This window comes from Eubalaena glacialis, chromosome 3 (assembly GCF_028564815.1).
Source record: "Eubalaena glacialis isolate mEubGla1 chromosome 3, mEubGla1.1.hap2.+ XY, whole genome shotgun sequence".
Taxonomy (NCBI): Eukaryota; Metazoa; Chordata; class Mammalia; order Artiodactyla; family Balaenidae; genus Eubalaena; species Eubalaena glacialis.
The window spans coordinates 114430676-114457675 of NC_083718.1; the positions used below are offsets into that span (position 1 = coordinate 114430676).

The 27000-nt window shown below is 36.7% G+C and overlaps 1 protein-coding gene across 4 annotated transcripts; it reads right to left on the bottom strand.

Annotated features, from left to right (window-relative positions):
- Positions 1 to 25442, bottom strand: CDC7 (cell division cycle 7). Of its 4 annotated transcripts, none has more exons than XM_061186323.1 (13): positions 25350 to 25442; positions 24750 to 25259; positions 24466 to 24660; positions 16790 to 16873; positions 15173 to 15308; positions 11768 to 11861; positions 11540 to 11682; positions 10362 to 10614; positions 9642 to 9737; positions 8705 to 8883; positions 7802 to 7884; positions 5122 to 5271; positions 1 to 1700 (listed from the first exon to the last, which is right to left on the bottom strand). In XM_061186323.1, exons 3-13 carry the CDS (start codon positions 24578 to 24580, stop codon positions 1306 to 1308), a joined length of 1728 nt encoding a protein of 575 aa, XP_061042306.1. In that variant the 5' UTR covers positions 24581 to 24660; positions 24750 to 25259; positions 25350 to 25442; the 3' UTR covers positions 1 to 1305. The 4 variants fall into 4 exon arrangements, with proteins under 4 accessions (XP_061042306.1, XP_061042308.1, XP_061042305.1 ...); XM_061186325.1 differs by having other exon boundaries at positions 24969 to 25264; XM_061186322.1 differs by having other exon boundaries at positions 24750 to 25264.
- Positions 25443 to 27000: the final 1558 nt, after the last annotated feature.

The following is a 27000-nucleotide window of genomic DNA, read 5'->3' on the forward strand; positions in this document are numbered from 1 at the left end:
AGAAGCTAGCAGATCAATGGTAATGGTATATATATATATATAATACTTGCCAAACGGAGTATAGATAAGACATACTAACTTCAGTGCTCAAAACAACAAAAAGAATGTTGTATCTTCCTTAGCTGTACTATAACTCTATGACTACTAAGTGGGAAACTTCTCAGCAGACCCACACTCGCAGACTTATTTCCCATAGTAAATTTGATATGCTGTCATTGATATATATATCATTTTGGAATGTCATAATACATAAACCTCTATCTTAGTTCCTTTTCTGCATTGCCTACTTCTTTAGAACTCTTCCCAACCTACCCCAAGACTCTAGTAAGCATCATTCTCTGAGCAGGACCAACTTGGTCAAAACAGGGTATAGAATGGCTCTAGCCAGAGGAAAAATCTCCAATAATATTCTCAATTCTGTGTTCACTTTTCCTTTTAGCAGCTACCTAATCATATCTAAGATGGTATGAAAAAACAATACGCGTTCAGAGAAAAAGAAAAGCATTTTGGACTATCAATCTTTACCTTAGTCCTGCAGCTTCCCTTTATCAACCAGTGAACACACTATTTTAATTTCTCAACTGTGAACACAGGCAATATTTAACAAAGCACCCAGAAACTTTGTGGAAAGTATCATAAAATTTCCAAGGAAAATGTGTTAGGTGGGGGTAGAGAAGGCAGAAAAATCAAGAGAAACCATTAAGAAAAACATGGCAATTTACACAAAAAATGCTTTCACAAAATACTTTTAAAAAATAATAAATTAAATTCAATTTCAAGTAATATCCCCCCAATATTTTCTCATTGTTTTAGTGTTCATAAAAGGTATAATATATGCCTCTAGAAAAGGAAATTATCTTCTTTACCTACAGAATGGTTAGAGTACCAGGACCAGGTGGAGTTTTCCAAAAGTACAGATAGTTCAAAGAAACCAGTAAGTTAAGTCTTTTGACTCATTTAATCCCTGTCACAACCCTTAATTTTAAGACTTGTACCTTGAACCCCTATGTACTAGGCTAAGACTGCTCTTATTTCTGCATATGGCAGTGACAAGTAATTAGGGAAATGAAAGATCTGATTCTACTCGGGTAGATCTAACTCAAAGATCATTTTGTTAGTCTAAGAACTATCCTAGTCATCTTAAATAATCTTAATCCATATTTTAGAATCTGCCAGGAGAGCAAATACTAAAACTTTTAAATAAATTATTCACCCTGCCCGGGTCTCCAATCAAGAATTTATGGCTATTACAAATAACTCTTTTTCACCTCACAATACACAACAGCAAACTTTAAAGAACAATAATCATAAGCTCATATCTTTGAAAAATGGATGCAACAAAGCTTCTTCTGCTGTTATTCTTGAAGCCGGATTTAGATCTAGGAGTTTATCAAGCAGGTCGTAAGCTGCATCAGGTACCTCATCCCAGCCTTCTAGATTGGTAGGAGACTCATCAAAATTACCCCCACAGCCACTACTGTCCCCTTTATACAATGAATTCCCTGAGTGTTGTGTTTTAGGTGTTTGTATGAGGTGAGCAGCTTTATGGTCCATCTTCTCTGAAAAAGTTGGGTCTTGAGAAGTGAGCTCTTGTATATCACTTGTTAATTTAGGAGTGTTAGAATTTACACCTCTGAGCTTCTCACAGAGTTTTCTCAAGTCTTGTGCTGGAACTTCTTTGCTACACAATATTGATTTGCCTAAAAGAGAAAAAATATACATATTTTATATTATTTGAATATATCAGAAGTCTCTCCCATGAGAAACATGCAAGTCCAACTGCATGCTTTTTGGATATATTTACATTGAATATGAGATAGAACATCACGTGCTACATTTAAGTTGTGTTTTACCTTACATAGTTGAAGGTCAAATCATAAAGTGAAAGATAGTAAGTAGAAAGCAGTGGCTTAATAAGTAAAGGACTCACTTGACTCTGTCAAAGTCTCCAGCTTCATTATATTCTTCTGTAATCTTTAATCAGCTGCAGCTCCCATTCCCTCTCCCTCTTCCAAGCTTCTACATGCCTCTGACTACATGGTTCCTGTCTTTGATTAGGATGCCCTGCACCTCCCCCTCAACTCCGTGCCCAGAATACTCCCACTTAAGGCACCACTCAGTTCAAGCGTTACCTCTAAGAGGCCTGACACTCACAGAGTTGATCATTCTAAGCTTCTGTTATATCCTGTGAAGGTTTCTATTATTTTTGCTATTCTGTATTGTAACTGATAAAATATATGTCTGTCTCACCTGCTAGACTATGAGCCTTTGAAGATAGGGACTGTCTTTTTTATCTTTGAACCCCCAAAACCTAGACATCCATACTAGGTACATACTAGGTTCTCAATTAATGCCTGTTGGACTAGACAAAAAGGCATTATTCAGCTTCTCACATCTTTGTTCAAATATCACATCCTTATTACAGATGCTGTCCTTAACCAAACTATTCAAAATAGCTAAGCCTTCTTCACTCCCTTTCCCCTTTTATTTTTCTCAATACCACCCGTCTGTCTGACAGTATGTATTTGTTTATTTTTTCTCTCCCATTAGAATTTAAGCTCTATGAGAAGAGACGCAATAATAGTCTATCTAACCTAGTACACATACGGTCTCAATAAATGTTTTTAAATCAGTTAATAAACCAACCAGATCTTTGTTTTAAAAAATATAGATGTCTTTGAAACAATTCCCCAACAAAATTATTAGACATGGGCAAAAATAAGCTAGGCACACAAATAGGCAATAGTCTGTTACTTTTGCCGTATTATTTCCTTATTAAATAGAAATGGCTCTAAACAATGAGTTTGCACAGCACTTAGATTCCTTTCTGGGGTATGTGGATTGTTAACAAAACAATCTATCTCTGGATGATAAAAAGTTACTTTTACATACACTCATCTCTGCTGGATAGGTGGACTAAGGTGGTGGGAAAAAAGGTGGTGGGGGGAAGCAGTGAGGGACAAAGGAAATAAACTACCCAAAACTAAGTTTGTGAGGGTAGAGCGTGTTAATCCTGTTTTACTTTTAAATCTATTTCATTATTCCTATTCTCTCTAAAAAATTATAGCCAGAGGAGAACAGCTCAAGGTTTTTCTTCTGAATTTATTTAATTCAACGAGTACTTAATGACAGTCTACAATGGGGCCAGGTCTAGGGGTTGAGGACAGAGGGGAAGGTTACACACAACACAAGAGAAGTAGAGAAGTGCTCCTGCTGTTCTGGTAAGTCTCTTTGGGTCATAAAGGGGAACAAGGTCATCGTTGTTGAAGTTCTGAATCCTTTTGTATTCAGCCCAAAGTTATAGTAAGATTTGACTGCAATACAGCTGACCCTTGAATATCAAGGGAGTCAGGAGGGCTGACCCCCACGCAGTCAAAAATCTACATATAAATTTATAGTCTGTCCTCCGTATCTGCAGTTCTGATATGTGAATTCAACCAACTGTGGATCGTGCAGTTCTGTAGTACTTACTGAAAAATATCTGCAAATAAGTGGATCCAAGCAGTTCAAACCCATGTTTTTCAAGGGTCAGCTGTAACTACAGAAGTCATACTAATGAAACTAAGACAAGTGCTATACAGCATTTTTAAAAATATGACAACAAGCATTACAATGATAAATCTCTAAAAGCCCTTGCCTGCTATCATGATGCTTGCCCTACAATGTTTTTTTGTTAGATGTTGCACTTCCATTTTTGGTCATTATTTACTATTACAAATGGGGGAGATTTGAGCTCTTCAACAAAATGTTTTAGCGTTTGATAAATTTCATGTTCATAAACTTCTTATGAAGTTATTCAATAGCAGATGATAGTTTTCCCCATCAGTTGAAAATAAACATTCTCATGTAAGAATACAATTTCCAAGGCTTTGCTTCATGGTTCCATTTCCCATGTGTGTATGTAATATCTCACCCTATCACCCTCAGATAAAATTTTCTTATTATAGTTTCAAGAAAGGTGCAAGTCGTAGACTGTGCTGCAGAACCACAATCGCCACTAAGCCTTCCTGGTGGATCAGACCACGGCACTGGTGCCCAAGCGAGAGACAATCATTTTTGCAGTGGTTCTTACTCAGAAATGTTCTTGGTCAAAATCACTTGTGTTTTCAAACTAACAAGCCTCAACGCTTTCTAGGTATCATACTTTTCTGAACCATATTTTCCAGGAATAGGTGCGGTGAGACAGGCATATGTATTTCTTGAAGTTCCTCAGATAATTCTGATATGCACCCCTGATTAAGACCCACTTATTTTGGGGGTGGGCAAGAGGCAGCCCAACGACTTTTGAGGTGGGTTGACTGAAATTTTGTCCCAAAGAAGTGTTCCATATTTTGGGGCAGCATGCTGACTCAATCAATCACACCCACCCACTTTGGAAAGTATTAACTATAATTGTGCATGGAGAATAAATACAAGGTGGCCATTTGAGTTCAAGTTGTTGGCAAGAGCAAGGCTGAGATAATTCTCAGGTGCCCTATGAGGTACACTGCATATCCCAGACTTGAAGTACAAGAACTTGTGTAGCTAAGATGACTTCCCACGTCCAATAAATGCTTACAATATTACTCCATCAGTAAAGGAATTCTGTTCATTTCGCTTCTCAGCTACTCTAACCCTAAGGAACCTGACAACAACATACATCCTATTATGTCCCCTACTGCAGTCCTTACTACACTGTATTATAATTAACTATTTACTTGTTAATACAGACTAAGAGTATTTAAGGCAGGCCCAAGAGCACCTGATGCTTAATAAATATACAATAAACAAATTAAAACATATTATGAAAAATATTTATGTAATAAAGTCAAACCATAACTACAGGGAGTTAAGATTTTATTCCTTATTCTTTTAAGATTATAAAGTTGAACTTTAAATATTGGAAAAGTGTAGTACTCTGCACTTGATAAGATAAACTGATTACATGTAGAGAAGAGAAGTGATAAATTATTTTCTTACACAATGCAATTAATTTTCAAGCAATTGAGAAACTTTGTATCTAACATCAGAGAACATTATGAATATGTTTATTTGTAAAGAGAATTTCATAATAATTTATTAAGTGATTTGTAGGAGATAATCAAAGGTATTTGTTTTGTTCTATAATATAAAATTGCTTACCAAAAGTTTTAGCAGCCTGGATAGTTTCCCTGGATCCACGAATTGTCATAATTTGAGCCAGAGCGGTTAAATCATCACTTGCTTTATAAAATGGATATCGTCCACTAAGCAAAGAAAGGAATATGACACCTGCAGACCACATGTCAATTGCTGTAACAGAAAACAAACTTTAAAAAAAATCCTCAATCTATAATTTTACTCCTACATCAGTAGTTCTCAACCTTTACTGTACATTCAAATCCTCTTAAGAGCCTTAAAAAAATTCTGATGCCCCGGCCAATCCCCTCAGAGGTTCTGATTTAATTGTTCTGGAGTAGGGCTCAGGCATCAGTATTTTTTTTTAAAGTTCCTCAGGTGCTTTTAATGATTTCAGGGTTAAGAATCCCTGGTTTAACATCCTTAATGCAAAATACAGTATTTTCTTTCTCAAGCAACATGAAAGTTGCTAAGTTTAAAAGGATATTTCATCACTAAGTAAATGCACATTTTATAACATCAAAATAAATCCAAAGTAGCTATGTACGAAAAAATTTGGATGTACCCCAAGAGTTACACACCATAGTAATGAAAGTGTTTCACTTTAGTGAAAAGTATTAAACATTAGAAGCTCGTCTTCAGCAATATGTTAACCCTAACTTTTGCTGTAGAAACTATTAATCTCTAGAATTCTGGCAGTTATGATTAAGACCAGCTCAGCCTCATGTGAAGAAACTCATTTTTAAAAAAAATGTTTAGGGGGACTTCCCTGGCTGTCCAGTGGTTAAGACTCTGCGCATCTACTGCAGGGGGCATGGGATCGATCCCTGGTCGGGGAACTAAGATCCCACATGCCATGTGGCCAAAAAAAAAAATGTTTAGGGACATCTTCTCTCCTAATGGCTGAACTCCCAGTATCATCAAGTTATTGGCTCTACTCCCTTGGCCACTGCGTCATCTGCCTTTCTTGGTTCCCTTTGTACCTCCGCCTGCTCCTTCAATGTTTTCTCCAAGCCTTAAGGGCTGAGGTTACCCAGAGTTCCAGCTTCTACCCTATATACTCTCCCTTATTGGCCCATACACTTCACAGCTTCAACTACCTTTTATATAGTAATGATGACAGTCAACTGTATTTCCAGTCCAGACTTCCCTGTGCTTCACTTACTTTTATCCTGTTGGACATCTCTATCTGGATGTTCCACATATATCTCAAACCAATTATGCCCTCAATCATCTTCATCTTTCCCTGTACACCAGTTACTTCTTTATTCTCCCCTTGGTTACTGGTACCCATTCAAATCTCCCAATCTAGGAGTCTGATAAACATCCTGGATGCCTTTTCCTCACCACTTCATACCCAAATCCCGCATCCAATTATCCATCAAGCTCTGCCTTTCCAATTCTTCGCTTCTCTTTTCAAAGATTTTTTTGATGTGGACCATTTTTAAAGTTTTTATTGAATTTGTTACACTATTGCTTCTGTTCTATGTTCTGGTTTTTTGGCCATGAGGCATGCGGGATCCTAGCTCCCTGACCAGGGATCGATCCTGCACACCCTGCACTGGAAGGTGAAGTCTTAACCACTGGACCGCCAGGAAGTCCCCAATTCTTCACTTTTCTGTTCATTTGTACTATTACTGCCCTCGTTCAGGTTTTCATCATCTCTCACCTGGATCTGGTCCTCTCTGTACACCTGCCAGAATGACCCATCTAGAATACAATTATTACCATCCCTTTCCCTTGAATAACTTTCCAAAACCTACAGGATACAGTCCAAGCCATACAACAACTGTGATCCGACACTGTCTACCTTTTCCCAGGTTTATTTCTCACCACTCCTTGACTTTCATCATACATTCCAGCAGCACTAAACTTTATTGATTCCTGTATGACCATGCTATTTCTTGAGTTCCTCTGCTCATGCAAACCCCTCACTCAAATTTACATTCTCTTTTCAGATGTTCTATCTTCCATGAACTTCCTTCCATAATCCCTTCAGATAAGGTTAGATACCCCTAAAATACTCTGTATAAAGTTTTATAACCATACTTAACAGGTTATTTTATATTTGCAAGTGTGTCCTGACCAGAGTATAAGCAGAGAGTTTCATTCATTTTTTATATCATTAGCAAGCACAGAATAAACATAGAACAAATGAATACATTTCTGTAAGGTCCATAATCCAAGTGAATAGCAGTGTTCATCTATTCAATAAGATGTTCCATGACAACTCTTTCAGGCTGTAGACATTTTTCTTTTTCAAAAATCTCTTTAATGCTATTATATTGTTTTCACAATAACAAAAAATTTTAATCAAACACACAATCATATGTGTATCACAGAAGAATTTTGAGGTATTAGACAAACACAAAATGTTGCAAGTCTTAAGTTAGCAAATACTACTAAACACAATTTTTTCCCCCACAAAGGTGATGTTAAAATTATTCCTGGTAAAATCATCTTGTAAATAGATAAGCAAAATGCAATCTTTCGGGTAAAAAAAAAAAAAAGGAAACACTAGGATTAGGAGCTTTCATAAATAGCACTATCTCAAAAATGGGAATGCCACACTGCTAGAACCACTTACATAACTTAGTTAAAAGCAGCAGAGCTCAAATTTAATCATAAGTAGACAAAAATCATAAAATAAAATACACCCACGGCAACCAATTTAACTGGGCTCTGTATTTCTAGTGCAACATACCTGTAGTTTGGTTGGGGCACTTTGTCAAGACCTCTGGTGCTCTAAATCCTGGTGTACCTGCCCTAGGTGCAACCTGTTGCCGCCTTATGATGATGAAATAAGATTTTTCTAGTTATGTAAAGTTTAATTATTTAAGACCAAAAAAACATTTATCAATTTAGTTCACAGTAAATTCTACCTTGATATCTATATAAATATAAGTTATTACAAAGCAAATGATAATCCAGTGTGATGAAAATCCTGGATTTTGTTTCTATAGGTCTCTCCCCCCACACCAGTTCCCAGGCCTTATTCCAGAAGGGTTTTAAGGTAACTTCCAGGCATAAAAAGAGGTAGTATATGGTAAGAACCATAACAGAAAAATAGAATACAATGGGAACTCTGAGGTATAAAAATTTATTTCTGTTTGGAGTGATTAATTTCTGAGATACCTGTTCACTTATATACTTGAGTTAATCAGGAAAGGCTCATGAAAGCTTATAAAAGTCGAAGGGAAGAAAGAAATTTATGTGGCAAAGAGCTGAAGGTGGGAGTGAGAGAAGAGTTCTAGTATTTGGTTCAGGTTATTCTACACAGGCAGGAATAAAGAAAGAAAACAAGATCAAATCAGCAAGTAAAACATGCAATTCTGAAGTTTCATAAGAGCTATCCCTACCCCTACCAAAATTATTTGCATGTAAAAGCAAATGTTTTCCAAAGAGCATTTGCATGTCAATGGAACAAATATGACAATACTTGTCCTTTGCTCTTCAAGGTACCAATCTGCATTAGTGCCTATGCAGTTCACAGAACTGCATTGTTCCCTTTCACTCACTCAAATCAACTGTCCACCAAAATCAATGCAATTTCTCATCTTGTCTGGCAGCATGCTGGTGATTTTATAGCACCATCAAAACACATTACCTTGAAAGGCAAATACTGCAAACTTTATCTGTTGCGTAACAGTCACAGGTCAGGCTAGCTGGGCAAGAACTGGCAGTTTTCCTCATCACACCACTATTCATAACTTTTGTAGAAACAGCCTTCTTTTTTGTTGCTAATTTTCTAGAGAGTAAATCCACAGTCTTTGACTGCTTCATAAGCTGTAAAAGAAAAGTCATATTCTCTATTTTCATGGCATTTAACATGATGCCTTTGAGATGCTAGTAGAGCAAAAAGCAATAGGGGAAGCGTAACTTTCAAAACTGCTGAATGTGCTGTTGGATTGTAAATAAACACTCATCTATCAAAATATTTAAGGTCTCTTTAGGTTACTGTGTTGAATAAACATATTAAAAATTTACTAACCATTCCTAGTTTGGTGAATATTTGTATTACACTTTATTAGAACTTTTCCTGAAATGTTACAAAACAGTTACATTCTAGTGTCTAACTCCATTTCAGAACTGTAAACTGCACAATTACATTGGCTAAAATTAGTTTTAATTTGTTCCTCATGCTATCTAGCTGCTACAGGATATCGTAAGTCAATTTAAAACCACTTAACATTGATGATAATTCTGTAAATTTTACAAATATCTTTACGCTATCAATTGTGTGTCAGAAATGTGTTGGTTGTTGGGACCTCACGTGCCAGCCAATGAGAGAAAAGGCCTTAATGTTCTAAATGTTCCTTTAGAGAAAGAGCAACAATAGTCAGCTAATCAAAAATGACGAAAAATTCCAAAAGAAAAGTTCAGAACTGGAGAAAATGAAAGCATTGACTAGATGCTCAAAGCAGTAATACCTTCTGCTAAAGCAAAACTCTTAAAAACTTACTGATAATAAAAGCTAGCCATTCCCCAAATTCTCTCCAGTGTACGACTGACTGATGATTGCACTATTAAGCTACATTACTTACTTTCACTGCAGGGCTCTCATGTGAAATGGAGCTGTGTATATTGAAATTTCTTTCTCCAAAAACAGAGCGCTGGACAGAAAGGCCTACAGATCCCTCCTACAATACCAACAAAAACAAGGAAAATAAGGATTATATCTGTAACACTTTCTGCCAGCTGTACTCTGCCATAGTTTTGAAAGAGTTAAGTGACATAAAACAACAACAGCTGCATCCAAGTCATTCTCAGGCACCAAAACACTTCTGTGAAAGGAGAAAACAGTCTAGACAGAACTCTTAACCCCCATACAATGTTATCACAGTCCACAAATATATATAACTAAAAAATTCTAAAACCACCTGCATGGATGTTACATTTTGCTGTGCAGCTAAAATGGAGATAGACACTTCAGAATTTTTCCCCTATAACTAATGCTTTCTTTTAAAAAGGATAATTAATACGAACTTTATAACATGCAGGGAAAATTTATTATTTTCCATTTTTGTTATATAATGCAATTATAATGACAAAGACATTATAAATCTACCAAGCAAAATTTTCAGTTCTGAAATCATAAAACAATCCATTGTAAATCTTAGTGAAATCTAATCAACTGAATATATAACACGTGTAAACAACATTTTTTTTTGTTGCAAGTGTTATCCTAGAATTATAACTCCCTCTGTTGAATGGAGTACATGTCTAGAACCGTGTTAGTACTTAAGAAATAAAAGAGGTAGAACCTTTCCATCTTTTCCTTGTTTAATCTGAATTTGTGCATCTGGGTAGGGCCTTTTAAGAGAAGTTTTTGTGGTAGGCTGCTGATCCAGCTCCTTAGGTGCTGCTGGGCCACTCAATGAAATTTTGTTTCCGGTGATTACATAGGATTTATTTTGTGAACAGCTTTCCTGCTGAGCTTCAGACTGGACAAATTTGAGAAGCTCTATTTTAGTATCATGGGTTCCTTGGGCCAAACCAAAGTCTACCAAGGCATACCTATGAAACAAAAATAAGCACTTTTACTTCTCTGTAACAAAGCTTAGTTAATATCATAATATGCTCAAACCATATTCACACAGAAACTGTATTCTGTGGGGGATAAATTAAGGATTTATAACATTCTTGAAAAAAGAAAAGTAAGCTTTACAGACAAAGTAAGGATTTAATAGCTAACTACTGAAAATTAAGGAAAGATGTATCCCACACAAGAAAACATCTTTTCTCCCCTTCTTCCAATGGCTTGTGCAGACAAGGCAACAAGGAATGCAGGATGTAAACACAATCCTTTGTCCTCTGATGGTGGCAGAGATGGCATCATAGCAGATAAGTTTTAATTAAACAAGTTTAAAAGAAAAATAAATTAAAATCATGGTTTAAAAATCTGATTAATTAAAGAAAAAATTAAAAGTCAGGAATACAAAAGCCCAAGAAAAGAAGTTATGGTTCTATTATCCTTATTATACTCAATATGAGCCATTATATAAACAGCAGTTTTTAAGTTTTTAGCTTACAATGCCTCTATGTATATAATCAGCATAAAAAATATTCAAAAAACAAAACTTTAGTGTTGAAACATGAAATTGGCTATCATGTGGTCCAATCCCCTCATTTACTAGAAAACAAAAATGAAGCCCAGAGATAAATGTATAAGGTTAAACAAACAAACGAACAAAAAACTAGACCCTTTCTAAGTCTCTTTTAGCTATTTCCACTGAGCCATGCTACACCTCATGACGTACACTGTTTTACTAACACAATTTTTTCTTCTCCTTGAGGGTATTTCCCTTCCTCAACCACAATGAAAATCTGAAACAGAAAAAGATGTGTGTGGCTGTTGCAGGATGCTCTGCATCTAAGAGATGGACCCCACAGCACAGATTCAGTCAAGTATAAGTATTTGCTGGTAACTTTCCATACTTACTGTCTCAAGCGCCTATTATATAAAAAATTGCTGGGCTTAACATCACGGTGAACAATACCAAACTGATGAATGCGTTTCAAAGCTTTGAACAGATTAAACATATATTCCCGTACTTCTTGAAAAGAAAGAGAATTCAAAATGTCCTAAAATAAAGTTATGAATAAGGTTATAAGATTGTTTTCAATGAAATATTTAGCTAATAAAAACTCAAGAAATATTAAAACCTACCAAAAAGGACTCATGTTCCAGATATGGCATAGCAATAACCACATGATCATTTTTCCTAAAGCAGTATTTAACTCCCATGACATTGTCTTGCCCCCTAGTGGAAAAATGCACAACGAACTTCAGAAGAAAGGTCAAATGAACTGAAACTTTATGCAGTTTTTTTAAAAATGCAATTTTAGCAATGCATAAATAATGCCAGAAAACTAACTTAAAACCATCACCATATAGGAGAGATTACTCATTTAACTGACTTATACAAGATAAAGGTTTTTTTTTTAAAACAAAAACAGTACCAGTTATGAGGTTATAATTCAAAACGAGATAATTATAGTTTTAATTGGGGAGGTGATAGAATGGGAAGGAAAAGATGAATAATAAAAATGAATTAACAAGACTTAGTAGCAGATAAGATGGTAACAGTAATAAATAAATCAAGTAAAAATTAATAATAGCTAATATTTATTGAACATTCACTACATGCCAAGCTCTGATCCAAGCACTTCACACCTATCAACAAATTCACTTAATTTTCACAACAACCCTATAAGGATGGTGGCATTATTTCCTACCCACCCCCCTTTTTTTTTTTTAACATATAAGGAAACTGAGGGACAGACAGGCTAAGGAACTTCCCCAAGGTAACTCAACTAGTAGGTCATGGAGCCAGAATTTGAATCCAGGCAGTGTGCTCCAGACCTAGACTCTTAACCACTATACTATACTACCTCAGAGAAAGGTGAGGAAAATAGGGTAAACTGGATTTTCACAGTTTTGAGACTGAGTAAGTAAAACAACATGGATACCAACAAAATATGTAGAGAAAACAGGAAAAGAAGCATCAAAAACCAAAACCTCACCATTTTGACAGAGATATTTAGATACAAGACTATATCTTAAGTGAGAAGTCAAGTGTAAGTCAGTGACAGTATTATAGATAAATGATACCTAAAGCTGTGAAATTATTAGAGAAGAGAAAACTGAACCTTGGAAAAGTCTCATGTTGGAGGGCAAAATAAGGAAGGAGCAGAAAGCCCAGATAGGGACATCCGCAAGTGAGGAGTTTTCAAGGAAGGGGTGATCAACAAGGAGGTCAATTAGAATAAGGACTGAGGGAAGGCTTTCAGTCTGGCAAAGAGGAATTAACTGGCAAAAAGGAATTGACTAATTTTCAGAAAGCAGTTTAAGTGGAAAGGAAGAGGCCAAACAGGATTTAAGGAGGGAAAATAGTATACAATGGAAACAGAACATAAAGACAATTTTCCTGAAATATCTGTCAAACAATAAAAACCAGTGTGGGAGCTAGAAAGGAAGCAAGATCAGGTAGACTTTTTTTGACATGCACATTTTTGAACAACAAGGAAAGAAAAAGTGGTAGAGGGAGTTATTTAAAGTGTGGAAAAAGGAATAATCTTATTCAGGGGACTAGAAGGTATTATGTAATCATGCCTTACAAAAGCCATCTTATTCTCTTGTCTTCTATAATAAACAGAGGGGTAAAACAAATTAATAGGTGTGTTTATTCATTCAATAGATATTTAGTGGGCACTGTTACTTGACAGACACTATGTTAGACATTAAGGACGAGAAGGTCAATTAAAATTAACATGATTTCTGCCCTCACGGACTTTACTAAATAGTGGGCAATATGGATAATAAACCAGGTAACAAATAATGACAAATTATGGTAAGGGTTTTGAAAGATATCAAAAGGTGCTGTGACAATAAAAAATAGAATCTAATTCAGAGAAGACCTCTTTGAAGTGGTACCATTCTTGCTCAGAGCAGAAAGATGAGGAGTCAGCATGCAAGGACTGGGAGGGGTCTTCCTGGATAGGGAAGAAGTATGGGTAGTGGCCCTGAAGTGAGAAAGCTCTTGACACAAATTTGAGGAGCTAAAGAAAATAGAGCACAGTGAAGGAGGTGGAAAGGCTGGCATGGGATAAAGTTGGATTTTTTTTTCAAAGAACATTGGGAAACCACTGAAGAATTGTTAAGTAGTGGAAGTAATAGTATCCAATTTATATTACATACATACATATTTTTATACTTTAAGGATCACTCTGGCTGTTTTGTGACTATGGGATTAAGAGGGGAAGAGAAGAAGCAGGCTATTGTAGTAATCTAGACTTGGACTGAGATAGCAGTTGAGAAGACAAAGATATGGATGAGATTTTAGATATATTTTGGAGGCAGAATTGCCAGGACATGGTGATGGAGTGGACTAGGAGAGAAATGGAGAAATTGAGTGTGATTACTAGGTTTCTGGCTTGAGTAACTAGGTAGACTGTGGGGTACCATTTGCTGAGATGGGTAGATGAAAACAGATTGTTGCAATAGGTAATTTTTGGGGCAGGTGAAGGTGGATTAAAATTTAGTTTTTGGCATATTAGGTTTGAGATGTTTATTAGGTACCCAAATGGAAATATCAAATCGTCAGGTGGATATATACAGATCTGCAGTTAAGAGGTCTGAGGTTAGATATACACTTATGGGAATCATTACTATATATTTAAAGCCACATGGAATACATGACACCACCTAAAGAAGTCTAGAGAAAGAAAGCCCAGGATCAAGCACTGAGGAACTCCAACATTTAGGGGTCAGGTGGAAGAGGAAGAACTGGCAAAGGATACTGAAAATGAAAGGCCAAATAAAGCAGGAAGAAATCAAGGAGTATATGGTAGTACAGAAGTCAAAAGACAATGGTTCAAATCAATTATGTTAAACACTGCCAGGAGTTCATGTGAACAGAAAAAGGAACCGGCAAAACAAAGTCGTGGTTGCCTCTAAAGTAGTTTCCGTTTAGCATAGCGGAGAGCAGCCTCACTGTGTGTGTGTGGCAAAAGGCGGGTGTGGAAGTGAAAACAGTCTGTGCAGGTAATTTTTGAGAAGTCTGGCCATGAAGGTAAGCAAAGAAATGATGGAGTAGCTGGAAGAGGGATGGCGGTACAGGGAGGATAAGAGATACTACATCATGTCTCTATGTTGACAGGAATGACCTAGCAGAGAGAAACCAAATAGAAAGACATGCCAGAGGATTCTGCTGTTCAAAATAAAATATGAGATGAGGCTGTCAATATCTGGGGAGATGTGAAATATGAGTTCCCCACATTTAAAAAAATATCTACACCATGGAAGCCAAGGTTTATGATTTGGCAGGAAGATTAGAAAAAGAAGTGGTAAGAGAGCAGGAAGTCAAGCTGAGCCTCAGGAGAAATCAACTCTAAAAATTAATATAAACTTAAGTAGCCATTCCAAGATTAGCGGAGAAGTACTAGCAAACTGCAAACACCTGACTGAAGAATATGTTTAATCCACAATCTCATCATTCCTATTAGGTATCTACTTAAAAATCTTAAAAATTATATACAGCAGTTCAATTAAAAATATCTTTAAATTGCCTACCCAGCCACTGTTAGGCACTGAAGCTCAGCTGCAATTCTTACAGGATGACTTGTTGGAATTAAGTGTTTCAGAGCAATTTTCTCTTCAGGTCCTACTTGTAACTGTGTTGTGGCCAAATACACAGAGCTGAAAGTGCCTGTAAAACAATTTATTAGATTTTTCAATATTTGGTTTTTAAAAATGTTTATGAGACAATGCTAAAATATTCTTAAAAACTGTTTGGAACCCATAAAATTATCATAATCTGTCATCAATATTTTAATGACACTGAATACAAAAAGCAAACACATTTGTAAATACAACTTATTTTCAATTTTTAATACATTCTTAACTGTCCTCACGTCTTTAGGGGGTATATTAATTCAGCAAAGCTATACAGTAAATCTGTTTGACTGAGTTAGCATAAAATATTTCCATGGTATGACCCAATCTACCAAATATCTTTCTACAATATTATCATTGGAAATTACTTTCTTAAGACTTGGATTCAGTTCTGTTAGAAGTAAAAATGATAACAGTCTTAGCGGAAAAAAAAAACTACATTTTTTATTTTAAAAAGTTTTTTTAAACTTTTAAATTCACCATGAAACTAAACAGAAAAAATATAAGATTTGGTGGTCAGTTAAATCTGAGAAATACTGAGTTAAAGCAAATTGATAGATTATTTCTAGACCTTTAATGTACTGAAGTACATCATAAATAACCAAAAGGGAGCTATACATGCTATAGTTTCCAAACTTATTAGCCTTAGATCACACTCCACTCCTTCCCCTCTCCAGGAATAGTTAGCTATTTGTTATGAGGACATCAGTTTTCCAGAACAAAGTTTTTGAACACTAAGTCAGTGTTCAAAAAAAGCTAAGAAAAAAAATGTAAAGATTTGCTTCTTACATCCCAAATCATCTCATCTTCTCATTTCTCTGCCTTCACTGACTCAGCCTTTTCTCATCTCACACTTTCCATTGTGAAAAGCAAGCAATGAATAAATGGAAGTTTTGTTGCTTTTTGGGGTTTTTTTACTGTTAAGTTTTTATTTACTATTTCTCAGTATAGTCACTAAAAAGTTCTATTATCTTTTATCTTCTCAATCCCTTCATATCTGTCTGCCAAATTCACCCTTCATTCAATCAATATGATTGCCAGTCTCTCAATGGTATTTACGTAAATACTGACTATCCTATAAATATTGTTACCACTTTATTTTCATCATTTTGCCATGAAAAATCGCCATTGTTCAACATACAATTCTACCTAAACGCAATGGAGAAAGAGAAAAAAGATTCAGCTTTCCCTGATCAAATCCCCCCACTTAAATCTTAAACTTTTTATTTTTAATAATTATCATTAATAATATATTATTAATATAGCAATACTTTTAATAGTATAAAATTATAAAGGTTAAAATAGGACTGTTCATTTTACTGTAAATATTTATTTATTCTTCCATTCTTTCCAAGGAAAAAAGAAAATCTGATAATTAGTAATATAACCATGGTCTTAGTATTTTTAAAAGGGGTATTTTTCCAATAAGAAATAATAATGAAAATCAAGATTATACAAAGGAAAACAGGAGGAAAAAAAAGCTTATAAAGATAATGAAGTATATCCCCAGATTACCTTCTCCAATTTTGTCCTTAATCTTAAACACATTACCAAGCTGTGGTACAGCTTCGTAAAGCTTCTGAATATCTTTCTTAACACCTATCAAGGAAAAAAAGAATTTAGGTACAATTAATTACTTAGGTTAAAAAATCTCAATAAAATAATTTCTAAAACATAATTATATTACAAATAAAAATATCTACAAAAAACCTTAAACTCATGATAAGACTAAAACCCCATCAAGTTGCTCTAACTCACACACCGCTTAAACAGACAAAACTGCAAAGTAACTGAATCACTCACACCCAATTGCTGCTACTCTGAAATTACATACTAATATATAGATACACTGTCACTGCATAGAGTACAACACAATGAAGAAGCTAAATTTAAAAAATAACTAAACAATTTGTGCTGCGATCACTAGATGGCATGACAAGGACACAATGCAATCTTCTTGAAAACTATTTCTTTCCCCCCAAAGATACAAAATCTTACAGGCTTGGAAAAGTTTTACATATTGAATATTCACAGTATACTCTAGAAAGAAGGTCTACTAAAGGTCTCAAAAATGTTAAAAAAAATATTCTTTAAAAATTGTCGCAATTACCAGTAGTATCCTATATCTTGACAGCAGAAAAATCATTACTTTTAAATAAATATAAGCTCTTTACAAAAACCTACATGGTTAAAATTCAGAGAGGCAATAATACAAAATGTGATAAACTACTGGATACAAAAAAGAACTACATAAGAGTCCTCAGATTTTATTACAATATCTAGGCCAAGCATCAGCTACTTTTAAAGTTATAATAACACTCTGCATCATGCAACAGTTTTAAGACATTTTCAAAGCACCTTCACACATGTTATCTTTTCAGAGCTACATAATAGCACTGTGATATTGGGAGAACAGAAATAATTATCCTGATCTTTCAGAGAAGGAATCCATATTCAGGGAAATTAAATCACTTGTCCAATTTCACAGAGGTACTGCTGATAAGTTTATAGACTCACTCATTTAACAAACACTGTGTTTTTAAAAATGCCCAGCAATTGGCATATTAAAAATACAAATGAACAAAGGTGGTGAGGCCCCTGTTCTCTAGGAGCTTAGTCTGGTGGAAGAGACAGATGTTAAAAGCTCACTTTTAATACAAGATTTTAACTGTAATATTAGAGGAATGCACATATTACTAGGTAGAAGGGGGGAGGGGAATGAACACTTCTGAAGGTGCCAGGAAGCTTCAGGTGACTGTTAACCTGTGTTTTGAAGCATTCACCAAGTAGAGAAAGTGCAAGAAGGCATTTTAGGAAGGAACTACTATCTATGCAAAGACATGGAAAAGGAAAAAGGCATGGATTATTGTGGAGGGAGGGGAGAGTAGGAGAGATAACAAAATTCAATGTGGCTGAGAAAGGAAAGGCAGAGGATGCAAAGGAAGGCCATGTAAAGTTTTTAAGCAGGAAGATGACAAGTGGAGGATAAATCTGAGGTGAAGAATACGAAGAGGTGGAGATTAAATAAGAGGCCAAGAAGACCTAATCCAGTAGCCTTTCCACTATATCACTCCATCTAAGGTAATGGGAAGAACTTACTTAAATTACCCTCACCTTCCCATCTACCTTGCAGATGAACTGGAGAAGCTTCATGGATTTCAATATAACAAGCAATATAACAGTAATCCTGTGAACCAGTTTTGGAGATGAGAGGCCCAAATCAAAATGCTGGCTCCACTATTACCCAGCTGGTATGACCTTTCTAGAGCACACAGCTTATCCTCTGTGAGCCTTAATTTCCCCATCTATAGAAAAGGGGGCAGAACAGTACACATGCCGCTGAAATACTGTGAGGATTAAATGAAATAATATACATAACACAAGAGCAGCTTCTAACACCATGCCCGACACATTGTAAATATTAAATTATACTGGTGATTCTTATTGTTGTGGTTTCTATTATTAACATTATTTCTTTAGGGCTTTTGCTCTTACTATTCCCTCTACTTGAAATCTTCTTCCCTCATAACTTCCTATGGCTGGCTCAATTGTCACAGTTTCCTCTGACATCGCTAGTTAAATTAGCGCTCCTCCCATTATCCACATTACCCTGTTTATTGTCTTTGGAGTTCTTATTCACTATAAAATTATCCTGTTTGTTTGTTTGCTGTCTGCCTCCTCCCACTAGAATATAAGCTCCACCAGTACAGGCTCCCTGTCTGTATAATTCACCACAATGCACTCAGCTCTTAGAAAACTGCCTGGCATGTTTGTTGAATGAATGAATTCTTACTATCCTCACGGTTGTTCAGAGACAGCTGTAGGAAAAAAAAAAAAGCAAAAGTTTACAAGTTACAACAGAGTGAAGCCAAAGACAAAAGCAATCACTTCACTATCAGCTACCACAGTACTTCTCCCTGGAAAACAAAACCAAGGCCTGGGGGAAAAGCTGGCTTTCTAGCAGTAATAGTTGCCACAGTCAATTACAATCATTCCTAATGAGTGTCAAGTCCAACCAGCTTCAAATTCCAGTGTCATAGGAAAGGCATCATGAAAAGGCACTAAAATGATATATTCAATTTGTTATTACATTTCTTTGATTCTAAGACACAATTTTAACGACTCTGAAATTGGGATGCAACTTACAACTGTTGCTGGCCAGCATCAAAACTTATACAACAGGTGTCAATGACCTGAAGAAAATTCAAGAAATCACAGAGGAGCATTCACATTTAACGCTTAAGAGCCAAATGGCTGTAGGGAGGAATAGCAGAGGTGGTGAAGTAGAAATCAAACCTAGGCCAGCTCCACATAACTGGGCTGTTCTTAAGAACTCATTAATAATGGCTTTTTTTTTTTTAATGAATTCTTCAAAGAAATTCTGCATCACTAATGTTTGAGAACAGGGACTTCCCTGGTGGCGCAGTGGTTAAGAATCCGCCTGCCAATGCAGGGCACATGGGTTCGAGCCCTGGTCCGGGAAGATCCCACATGCACGGAGCAACTAAGCCCGTGCTCCACAACTACTAAGCCTGCGCTCTAGAGCCCGTGAGCCACAACTACTGAGCCCGCATGCCGCAACTACTGAAGCCCGAGTGCCTAGAGCCTGTGCTCCGCAACAAGAGAAGCCACCGCCGTGAGAAGCCTGTGCACTGCAATGAAGACCCAATGCAGCCAAAAAAACAAAAACTAATGTATGAGAACAATATTGTGAGGGAAAAAAATAGGATATCAACGAGTCTGAGTAAAAAAAGTGATTCAGAAGAGACAGATCTGAAATGTTTATTTTCCATTTCATGTATGTCCCAGAGATATACAATTATTTGTCTAATTACATCTAAAAGAACTCTTCTAATAACTATAAAAAAAAATTCTAGGTGTTAAGGAAAGCACTGTCACAGTATAACTGGCAGTATTTCTGAGCAGTACATAAAATAATGGTGTATCTTACAATTAATTGTGTTTAGGTATGATGAAATATTTTAAGAACCATTTGTGGTCTTTTTATTACTAAATGTATTGAAGTGTTTGTGTGCATGTTTTGTTGTATATACATGATTAATTACAAAAGCTTGTAGTAGGATGATATAGTTTCATGTGGCTATTTAAATTAAAATTAAATACAATTAAAAATCAACTTCCTCAGTCACATTAGCCACATGTGACAACATACAAACATTTCTGTTAGCGCATAAAGTTCTATTGGACAGTGCTGATATAGAAAAAAGCTTGGAATCTAAAGAGTCTGGATTCAACTCCTATAATTAAACCACATCAGTGTTCAGGTTTTTAACCTTTAAAACAAAGGAACTGGATTAGATGAACTTTACCTTCCAACTACAATATTCTATGCTTTTCCTACGAGTTCCGCATTTTGGAACTTCCCTTTGCATAAACATGAGCTGGCAGTTAGTAGGAGAGATGCTGGTTAACTGTTAGAAATAACCAGGAAGAAAATATAAGTAGTAAGAAAATACTGTAATGCAAGGCCATGTGAATGACTATGCAAGCTCAATGTGCTTCCACACCACCACTCACTTACTATGTACTTACATATCCCTACAAAACTCAAACTATGTTTATATTAAGGTTTCCTGTCACTGCAGAACAATTTTGATGTTTCTGAACAACAGAAAAATTTCCTGATGACCAAAGTGAATGAAAAATCCCCAGATTCTGAATTGGGAGATGAGAGTAGACAGTGAAAGAGAGTACTCATATCAAAAGCTAGAAAATACTACTAAAGGCAGAGACCAATGAATATATACTTTGAGGACTGGGGCAAGACCCTGAAAAGTCCACAAAGTAAAATATTGTTTAGGTCTTCATTAAATATTATGAAGGTCTACGCTTCTGTTTCGAAATTTTAAGCAAATTTTTTTTTCTGCTACATAATATATCCAAGTTGGCTATAGCAACAGCGTCCTTAACCATACTCCCTGCTTTCACCCTCATCTTGTGCCACGTAAAAGCCAAAGAACTACCTCCTTTCCTCACCCCTCTCTTCGACTTCACTCTCATCACTCTCGCACTTCCACTCACATGACCTCCTAGCTATTTCTAAATGCTAGGCACACTCCCAGCTCAGGGCCTTTGTACTTGCTGATTCCTCTGTCTGGAATGCTTTTCCCCAGATACACGCACAGCTCACTCCTTCACCACCTTCAAGTCCTAGTTCAAATGGTACCACACTGAAGCCTTCTCCAACCAATTACACTTACTAAAATCACCATCTCCCCTTCCCCTCTACATTTTCTTCACAGCACTAATCACTTTTGAACATACTATTTATTCATTTTCTATCTCTATCCACTAGATTGAGGGCACTGATTTTTGTCTGTTTTACGAACGGATTTATTCCTAGCACCTAGCACCTAGAAAGGTGCCTGCACATAACAGACATAGACATTTAAGAAATATTCATCAAACAAATGAAATGTTTTCAATTACTTACCATGGAGTAAAACTGACCTCCAGGAATATATGTCATGCTTATTCTGGGGCTTCATGTACTGCCTAAAATAATGCTTCCTACAACTAGGGAGATCATATAATTTAGCCCAAACTGGGACAGTCTTCAGAGTGAAAGGGGGCACTAATAATTACACTGTGACAACAGGCATAAACTGGATCTGTCTCAGGCAAACCAGGACGTTACCTATAACCTACTTTAGAATCGTAGGCTAAGAGCATCCATATAACACAATGAAAGCAAGCCTTCCAGTACAGTTCAACAGTATGGAGGAGACATTCAGTATATATACAGTTTATACTTCATTCTTTCACTGAAAAGATCTTTATCACTTACTAAACTTGGCATATGGTAGATACTTAAAAAAAAAAAAAGCCTGCTGAAAGAATGAAGGAATAAACATTTGATCTAATACTTTGCCAGGTACTTTGTTCATTGCAGCATTTTTCTTAATAGGAAAAAACGGAAGACAATCTAAAGGTTCAATAAGAAAAGGCAATTAAATAAATTATAGGATACCATGCAATGGAACATCAGGCAGTCCAAGCGCAGAGTATTTAATTACATTAAGAAATGTTCAAGATATATATTGCTAAGTTAAAAATGGAGATCAGAAATAAGTTGGCTGTGATCCTAATTCAGTTTTTTAAAAAATGTATCTCTATATGCACAGGAAACCAAAGGAATACAACAAAATGTCAACAGTGGCAATATCTGTACAGTGGGATATTTTCTTACTTTTGACTTTCTGTATTTTCTTCAATAAGCATGTATAATTTTTATCAGAAAAAAAGTTATAAAAAGCTGACAAATATCCCAAAACAAAGGGCCATACTATGCAGCCATTGTACTAAAAATTTTACTTTATATCCTTTGGATGAATGATATCTAATCATTCAACCAAATATTTTCAGGCACCTATTATGTGTTGAAGACTGTTAGGCTCTGGGAATACAAAGATATATAAAAATCCCACCATCCAAAAGTTATTACATCAAAGGAGAGTAAATCACATTAGATCATGAGACAGTTATGTGCCTGGACTTCATCAGCTTTACTCCTTATTCAAGTTATGGTTTTGATATAATCTTAGCTTTTATTAAGGGTCAAATAAAAAAGAACCATATGAATAAAATTTCAGCATGTTTTATAAATTATCAAAGGTACTGTTTATAATGTTCAATGTTCTGTTCCATATAAAAGCCACCAAACTTTGGAAATTTGGAATAAAATTCACACCACTCTTCATTTCCTAGCAGTTTTTCAGAAGAGTATTAGAATAGTACTTTTTACCTGAACGTATGCTAGACCCAAGTCAGATTCATTCATTCATACACTCTGCCTAATGCACAATGTACATCAGAAGCTATACAAGATACTGCCTTCAAGGACCTTATAGTATAACTGAAGAGACAAAATACACAGAGTGCTAAACAATACAAGAAGAATAATAATATAATGACTGTTATTGTATTATGTGTCTGATGACATAGGGAAAGGTGAACCGTGAAAAACAGGTAATTGCAAGAAAAATGGAAGGGAAGAGGGAAAGCATCCATGAAACTGGATGAAAGTGGCATTTTAAGATTATTCTAGTGGCAGTGTACAAAATGAACTGGAGGATGAAAAAAGAAGTGAAAGCAGGCAGTTTAAGTAAGAAACTTCGTTGTAATTCAGGAGCAAAGTGTAAGGGAATGAATTAATGTGGTGAAAGTGGGAATGGGAAGAGGCAACACTATACCTACTAAAAGGAAGTAAGATAAAATTGGGTGACTGGATGAGGGGAGCAAATACAAAGCATAAGTCAAAGACAACTCTAAAGTTTTAAGCATAGAAACTTTAACTGGAATAATAGTGGCTTTCATCAAATAGGGACATCAGGAATGGTACTCATTTTAACATCAAAGATGAGTTTACCCTTAGTCAGAAAGCAAAAGTATGGGATGTCATATTTTTCTAGGGTCGAGTTAAAGTCTATTTTGTAGTGTATAAGTATATATCATGGACGAAAGGTCAAAATTAATATTTTTGAAAAAGCACTAAATATGCTTAAGACAAAGAAAAGAACATTTAGCTACATTTTAAGAAAAGAAAAGAAAAAAATAACAACAGTCAATTGGAACTCCTATTTAACCAATATTTATTAAATGCCTGCTATGTCCCAGGCACACTGCAGGAATGAAGGTGCATGTTACAGTGTACAAGATCAGGCATTGTTTGACCCTCTCCTTCTCATTTCAAGGTCTGGGTAAGGGTGAAGCAACACTTCATGATGTACACTGAGATACAGTCCTTCATTACTGCTACAAACATTTCATTTACTTTTGTCAACTAATTCTGTCTTTGAATATGTAAGTGAAAGTCCCTCCAATGCCGATTTCTAAATTCAAGCTTAATGCAATTTGGTGATTAGAAATAAGAACACAGGTCTAGAAGAGAAATTCTAGTTTGGATATCAACAAACTTTGTGTTCTTAGACAACGACTAATATTAGACTCTAGCAACTTCATCTGTAAAATGACATGGTGGACTACAATCCTCCTTCTAAAATGCAATCCAATCCTAAATCTAGATCTTATGAAGCTTCACTGATTCGTAAAATGCTCCTATATAAACATACAACTCACTTTAAGATTCAGGACGTGTTTTTTGTTGTTTGTTTTTAAATAATCGAAATTACAGAATTGTTGCCTGTACATCTTTGGCAATGAACACATACCTGGTAGTTTAAAATTCCGCTCATGTTTTTTTAATGAGCCATCCGCCAGAAACCGGCCACGAAGGGGAGAAAAAGCTGTTGGCTCCTCCATCTGAATCCCCAAAGAAGCCTCCATCGCAAAGCAACTGCGGCGCAAAACGCCAGCTAAGGGGTCATGTCCACAGGGGGAGCAAAGCAGCTGTGAAACTCGGCATACTGGAGAAGATGAGAAGTTTAAATCACTCAGTGAACTAAGCACTAAAAAATGCTACTGTCCCCAAAGGGGCAAACAATTAAAAACGCACCGTATGTCCAAATCCCCAAAGGAAGGAAAACCGTGAGCCATTTCTAAGGATTCCATGGGCTTCACTTTCACCTCCCAGAAACACCGGCAGGGGGCCAAAGGGAAACGTGCCTAACAGAGGAGTCTCCCCGGCAGCCGCCGTCAGGGGCAAGGGCGGCGGTGGGAACTGCAGAGGCAGCGAATGCGGGGGGAGAGACCTTAGTGGGGAGAGTGGTTCGACCTGAGGAAGAGGGCTGGAGGAGGAGACCGTTTGACTATTGAAAGGCAGCGACAGGCGGCTTGTCCAAGGCCCCACGCAAGTTGGTGGAGAATTGATACGACACGGCTCACGAGCGCCGGGCGGAGGAAGAGAAGGGGGAATGAACGGGATCCCTCGGCGAGCGCGGATTGCGAGCTCCGCGGGGAAGGACTTTCTTCCCTCAGACGCCAGACCGAACGGGATGCTTAGTGCGCAGGCGCACGACCTTCCCGCCGCACGTCAGCGGGATCCGAAGTGGGGGCGGGGTGGTAACTGCGCTGCGAAGAGACCGAAGTCACGATCCAGAATTCGTTTCTAATCCCTCACAATCCCGCGCCATGGAGCAAACCGTCGGAAACTCACGGTTTAAAGGAATACGACTTCTCTGGCTCCCCAAACGCCTGGGTCGCCGCCTCCGAGAGTGCCCACCTAGCGAGTCTGCCAAACGCGCCTGCGCAGCACTTCCCGCCTTGCTGCTTCTAATTGCTCATGCGCACTGTAAATCCCTGTGCGCCGCTTTATCTGCTACTGGGCGCTTGCGCAAGCGGGTTGGGTTTCTTCCCGAAGGCTGTGGCTGGCTGAAATAACGGTTACAGATATGAAGTCCGGGCATAATCCTTTACTGAAAAATAGAGTGAAACGTAAGGTTAAGGATCTAACAGTATTTTCAGGAAAGAGGATAATTCAGAGACAGAAAAGTCTCAGGTACTGGAGTCGTAACACATCCCTACTTACAGAGACATTGGGCCCGCTGAATAAAAGACATTCATTTTCTTGACTCCCAGTTTCACTTGTTTTTGTTGAGTGCCCTACTTCTCCGTTAAAAGCAAGCAAACAGAGAAAGGCAAGTACTAATTGTTCATGGCTGTATTCGAAGAAATGAGCCCAGTGACATTCACTCAGTCGGTCAGTCAGTATATATTTGAGCCCTTGGCTCTGAGGCTGGTTTCTAGAGGCTGGAGTTAACAGCGGGGAACACATGATAGAAAAAACCGCCATCCCTTTATGAAGCTAAATTCCAGTGAGGCAGTGGCAATAAACAAACGAGCAACATTCTTTTTAGATATTGATTAGGGCTCCAAAGAAGGAAAAAAAGTGGAAGGATGTGATGGTGACTAAGAAGGAGTCACCAAGATGGGAGCCAAATGGGAAAGAGACTAATTGGCAAAGGACAGAGTAAGTGCAGAGGTAGAAATGAGCTTGGTAAGTTAGAGGGGGGAAATTTCACAGAACATCAACACCAGACAAGGCTACTCTGTGACCATGATTGATCAAAACAAAAAAAAAAAAAAAAAAAAAAAGATCACTCTGTAATCATGCCTGGATATAGACTAAACATAAACATTGTCCAAGCCACAAAAATGAGCAAACATTTCCTTATCCTGGATAATATGACTGAACTGCTGCTCCTGTACTAATTATTTAGCCTCTGTCCAGCAGATAATACTCAGTCATTCTAGATAGTACTAATTAAAATACACAATTATAGAATTACTCCTGCCTTCCTACAGCTTCCAATCCAGAGTAAAATCCCTCTTCCTTGAACCCTTTACTAAATCACATAACACAAACCCAAGTTTCTAACACCCTCTTACTGAGATGTCACATGGTTCTCCATGGTTTGCATTCTCATAGAAGCAAGTAATAAACCTAACTCGTTCAATTACAGTTGTGTTCCTAGCGGTCTTTTGCTGGAGGGCATTGACAATAATCAAGTCCAAGATGCCTGTTAGATATCTAAGTGATAATGTCAAGTAAACAGATGAATATACTGGTCTGGAATGGATTCTAGGCTGGATACATAAATTTGGTAGTTATGAGTTTATACATGAAACTTAAAACTTTGGGACTAGATGAGATTATCTAATCAAAGATTGTAGATAGAGAACTGGGCTAGGGGAATCTCCAACATTTCAAAGTTGGGCAGAGGAGGAAGATGAACCAGCAAGAGAATGAGAAGGAATAACCTGTGAGGTAAGAAGGTGATGTCATAGTAATCAAGAGGAGAACGTTT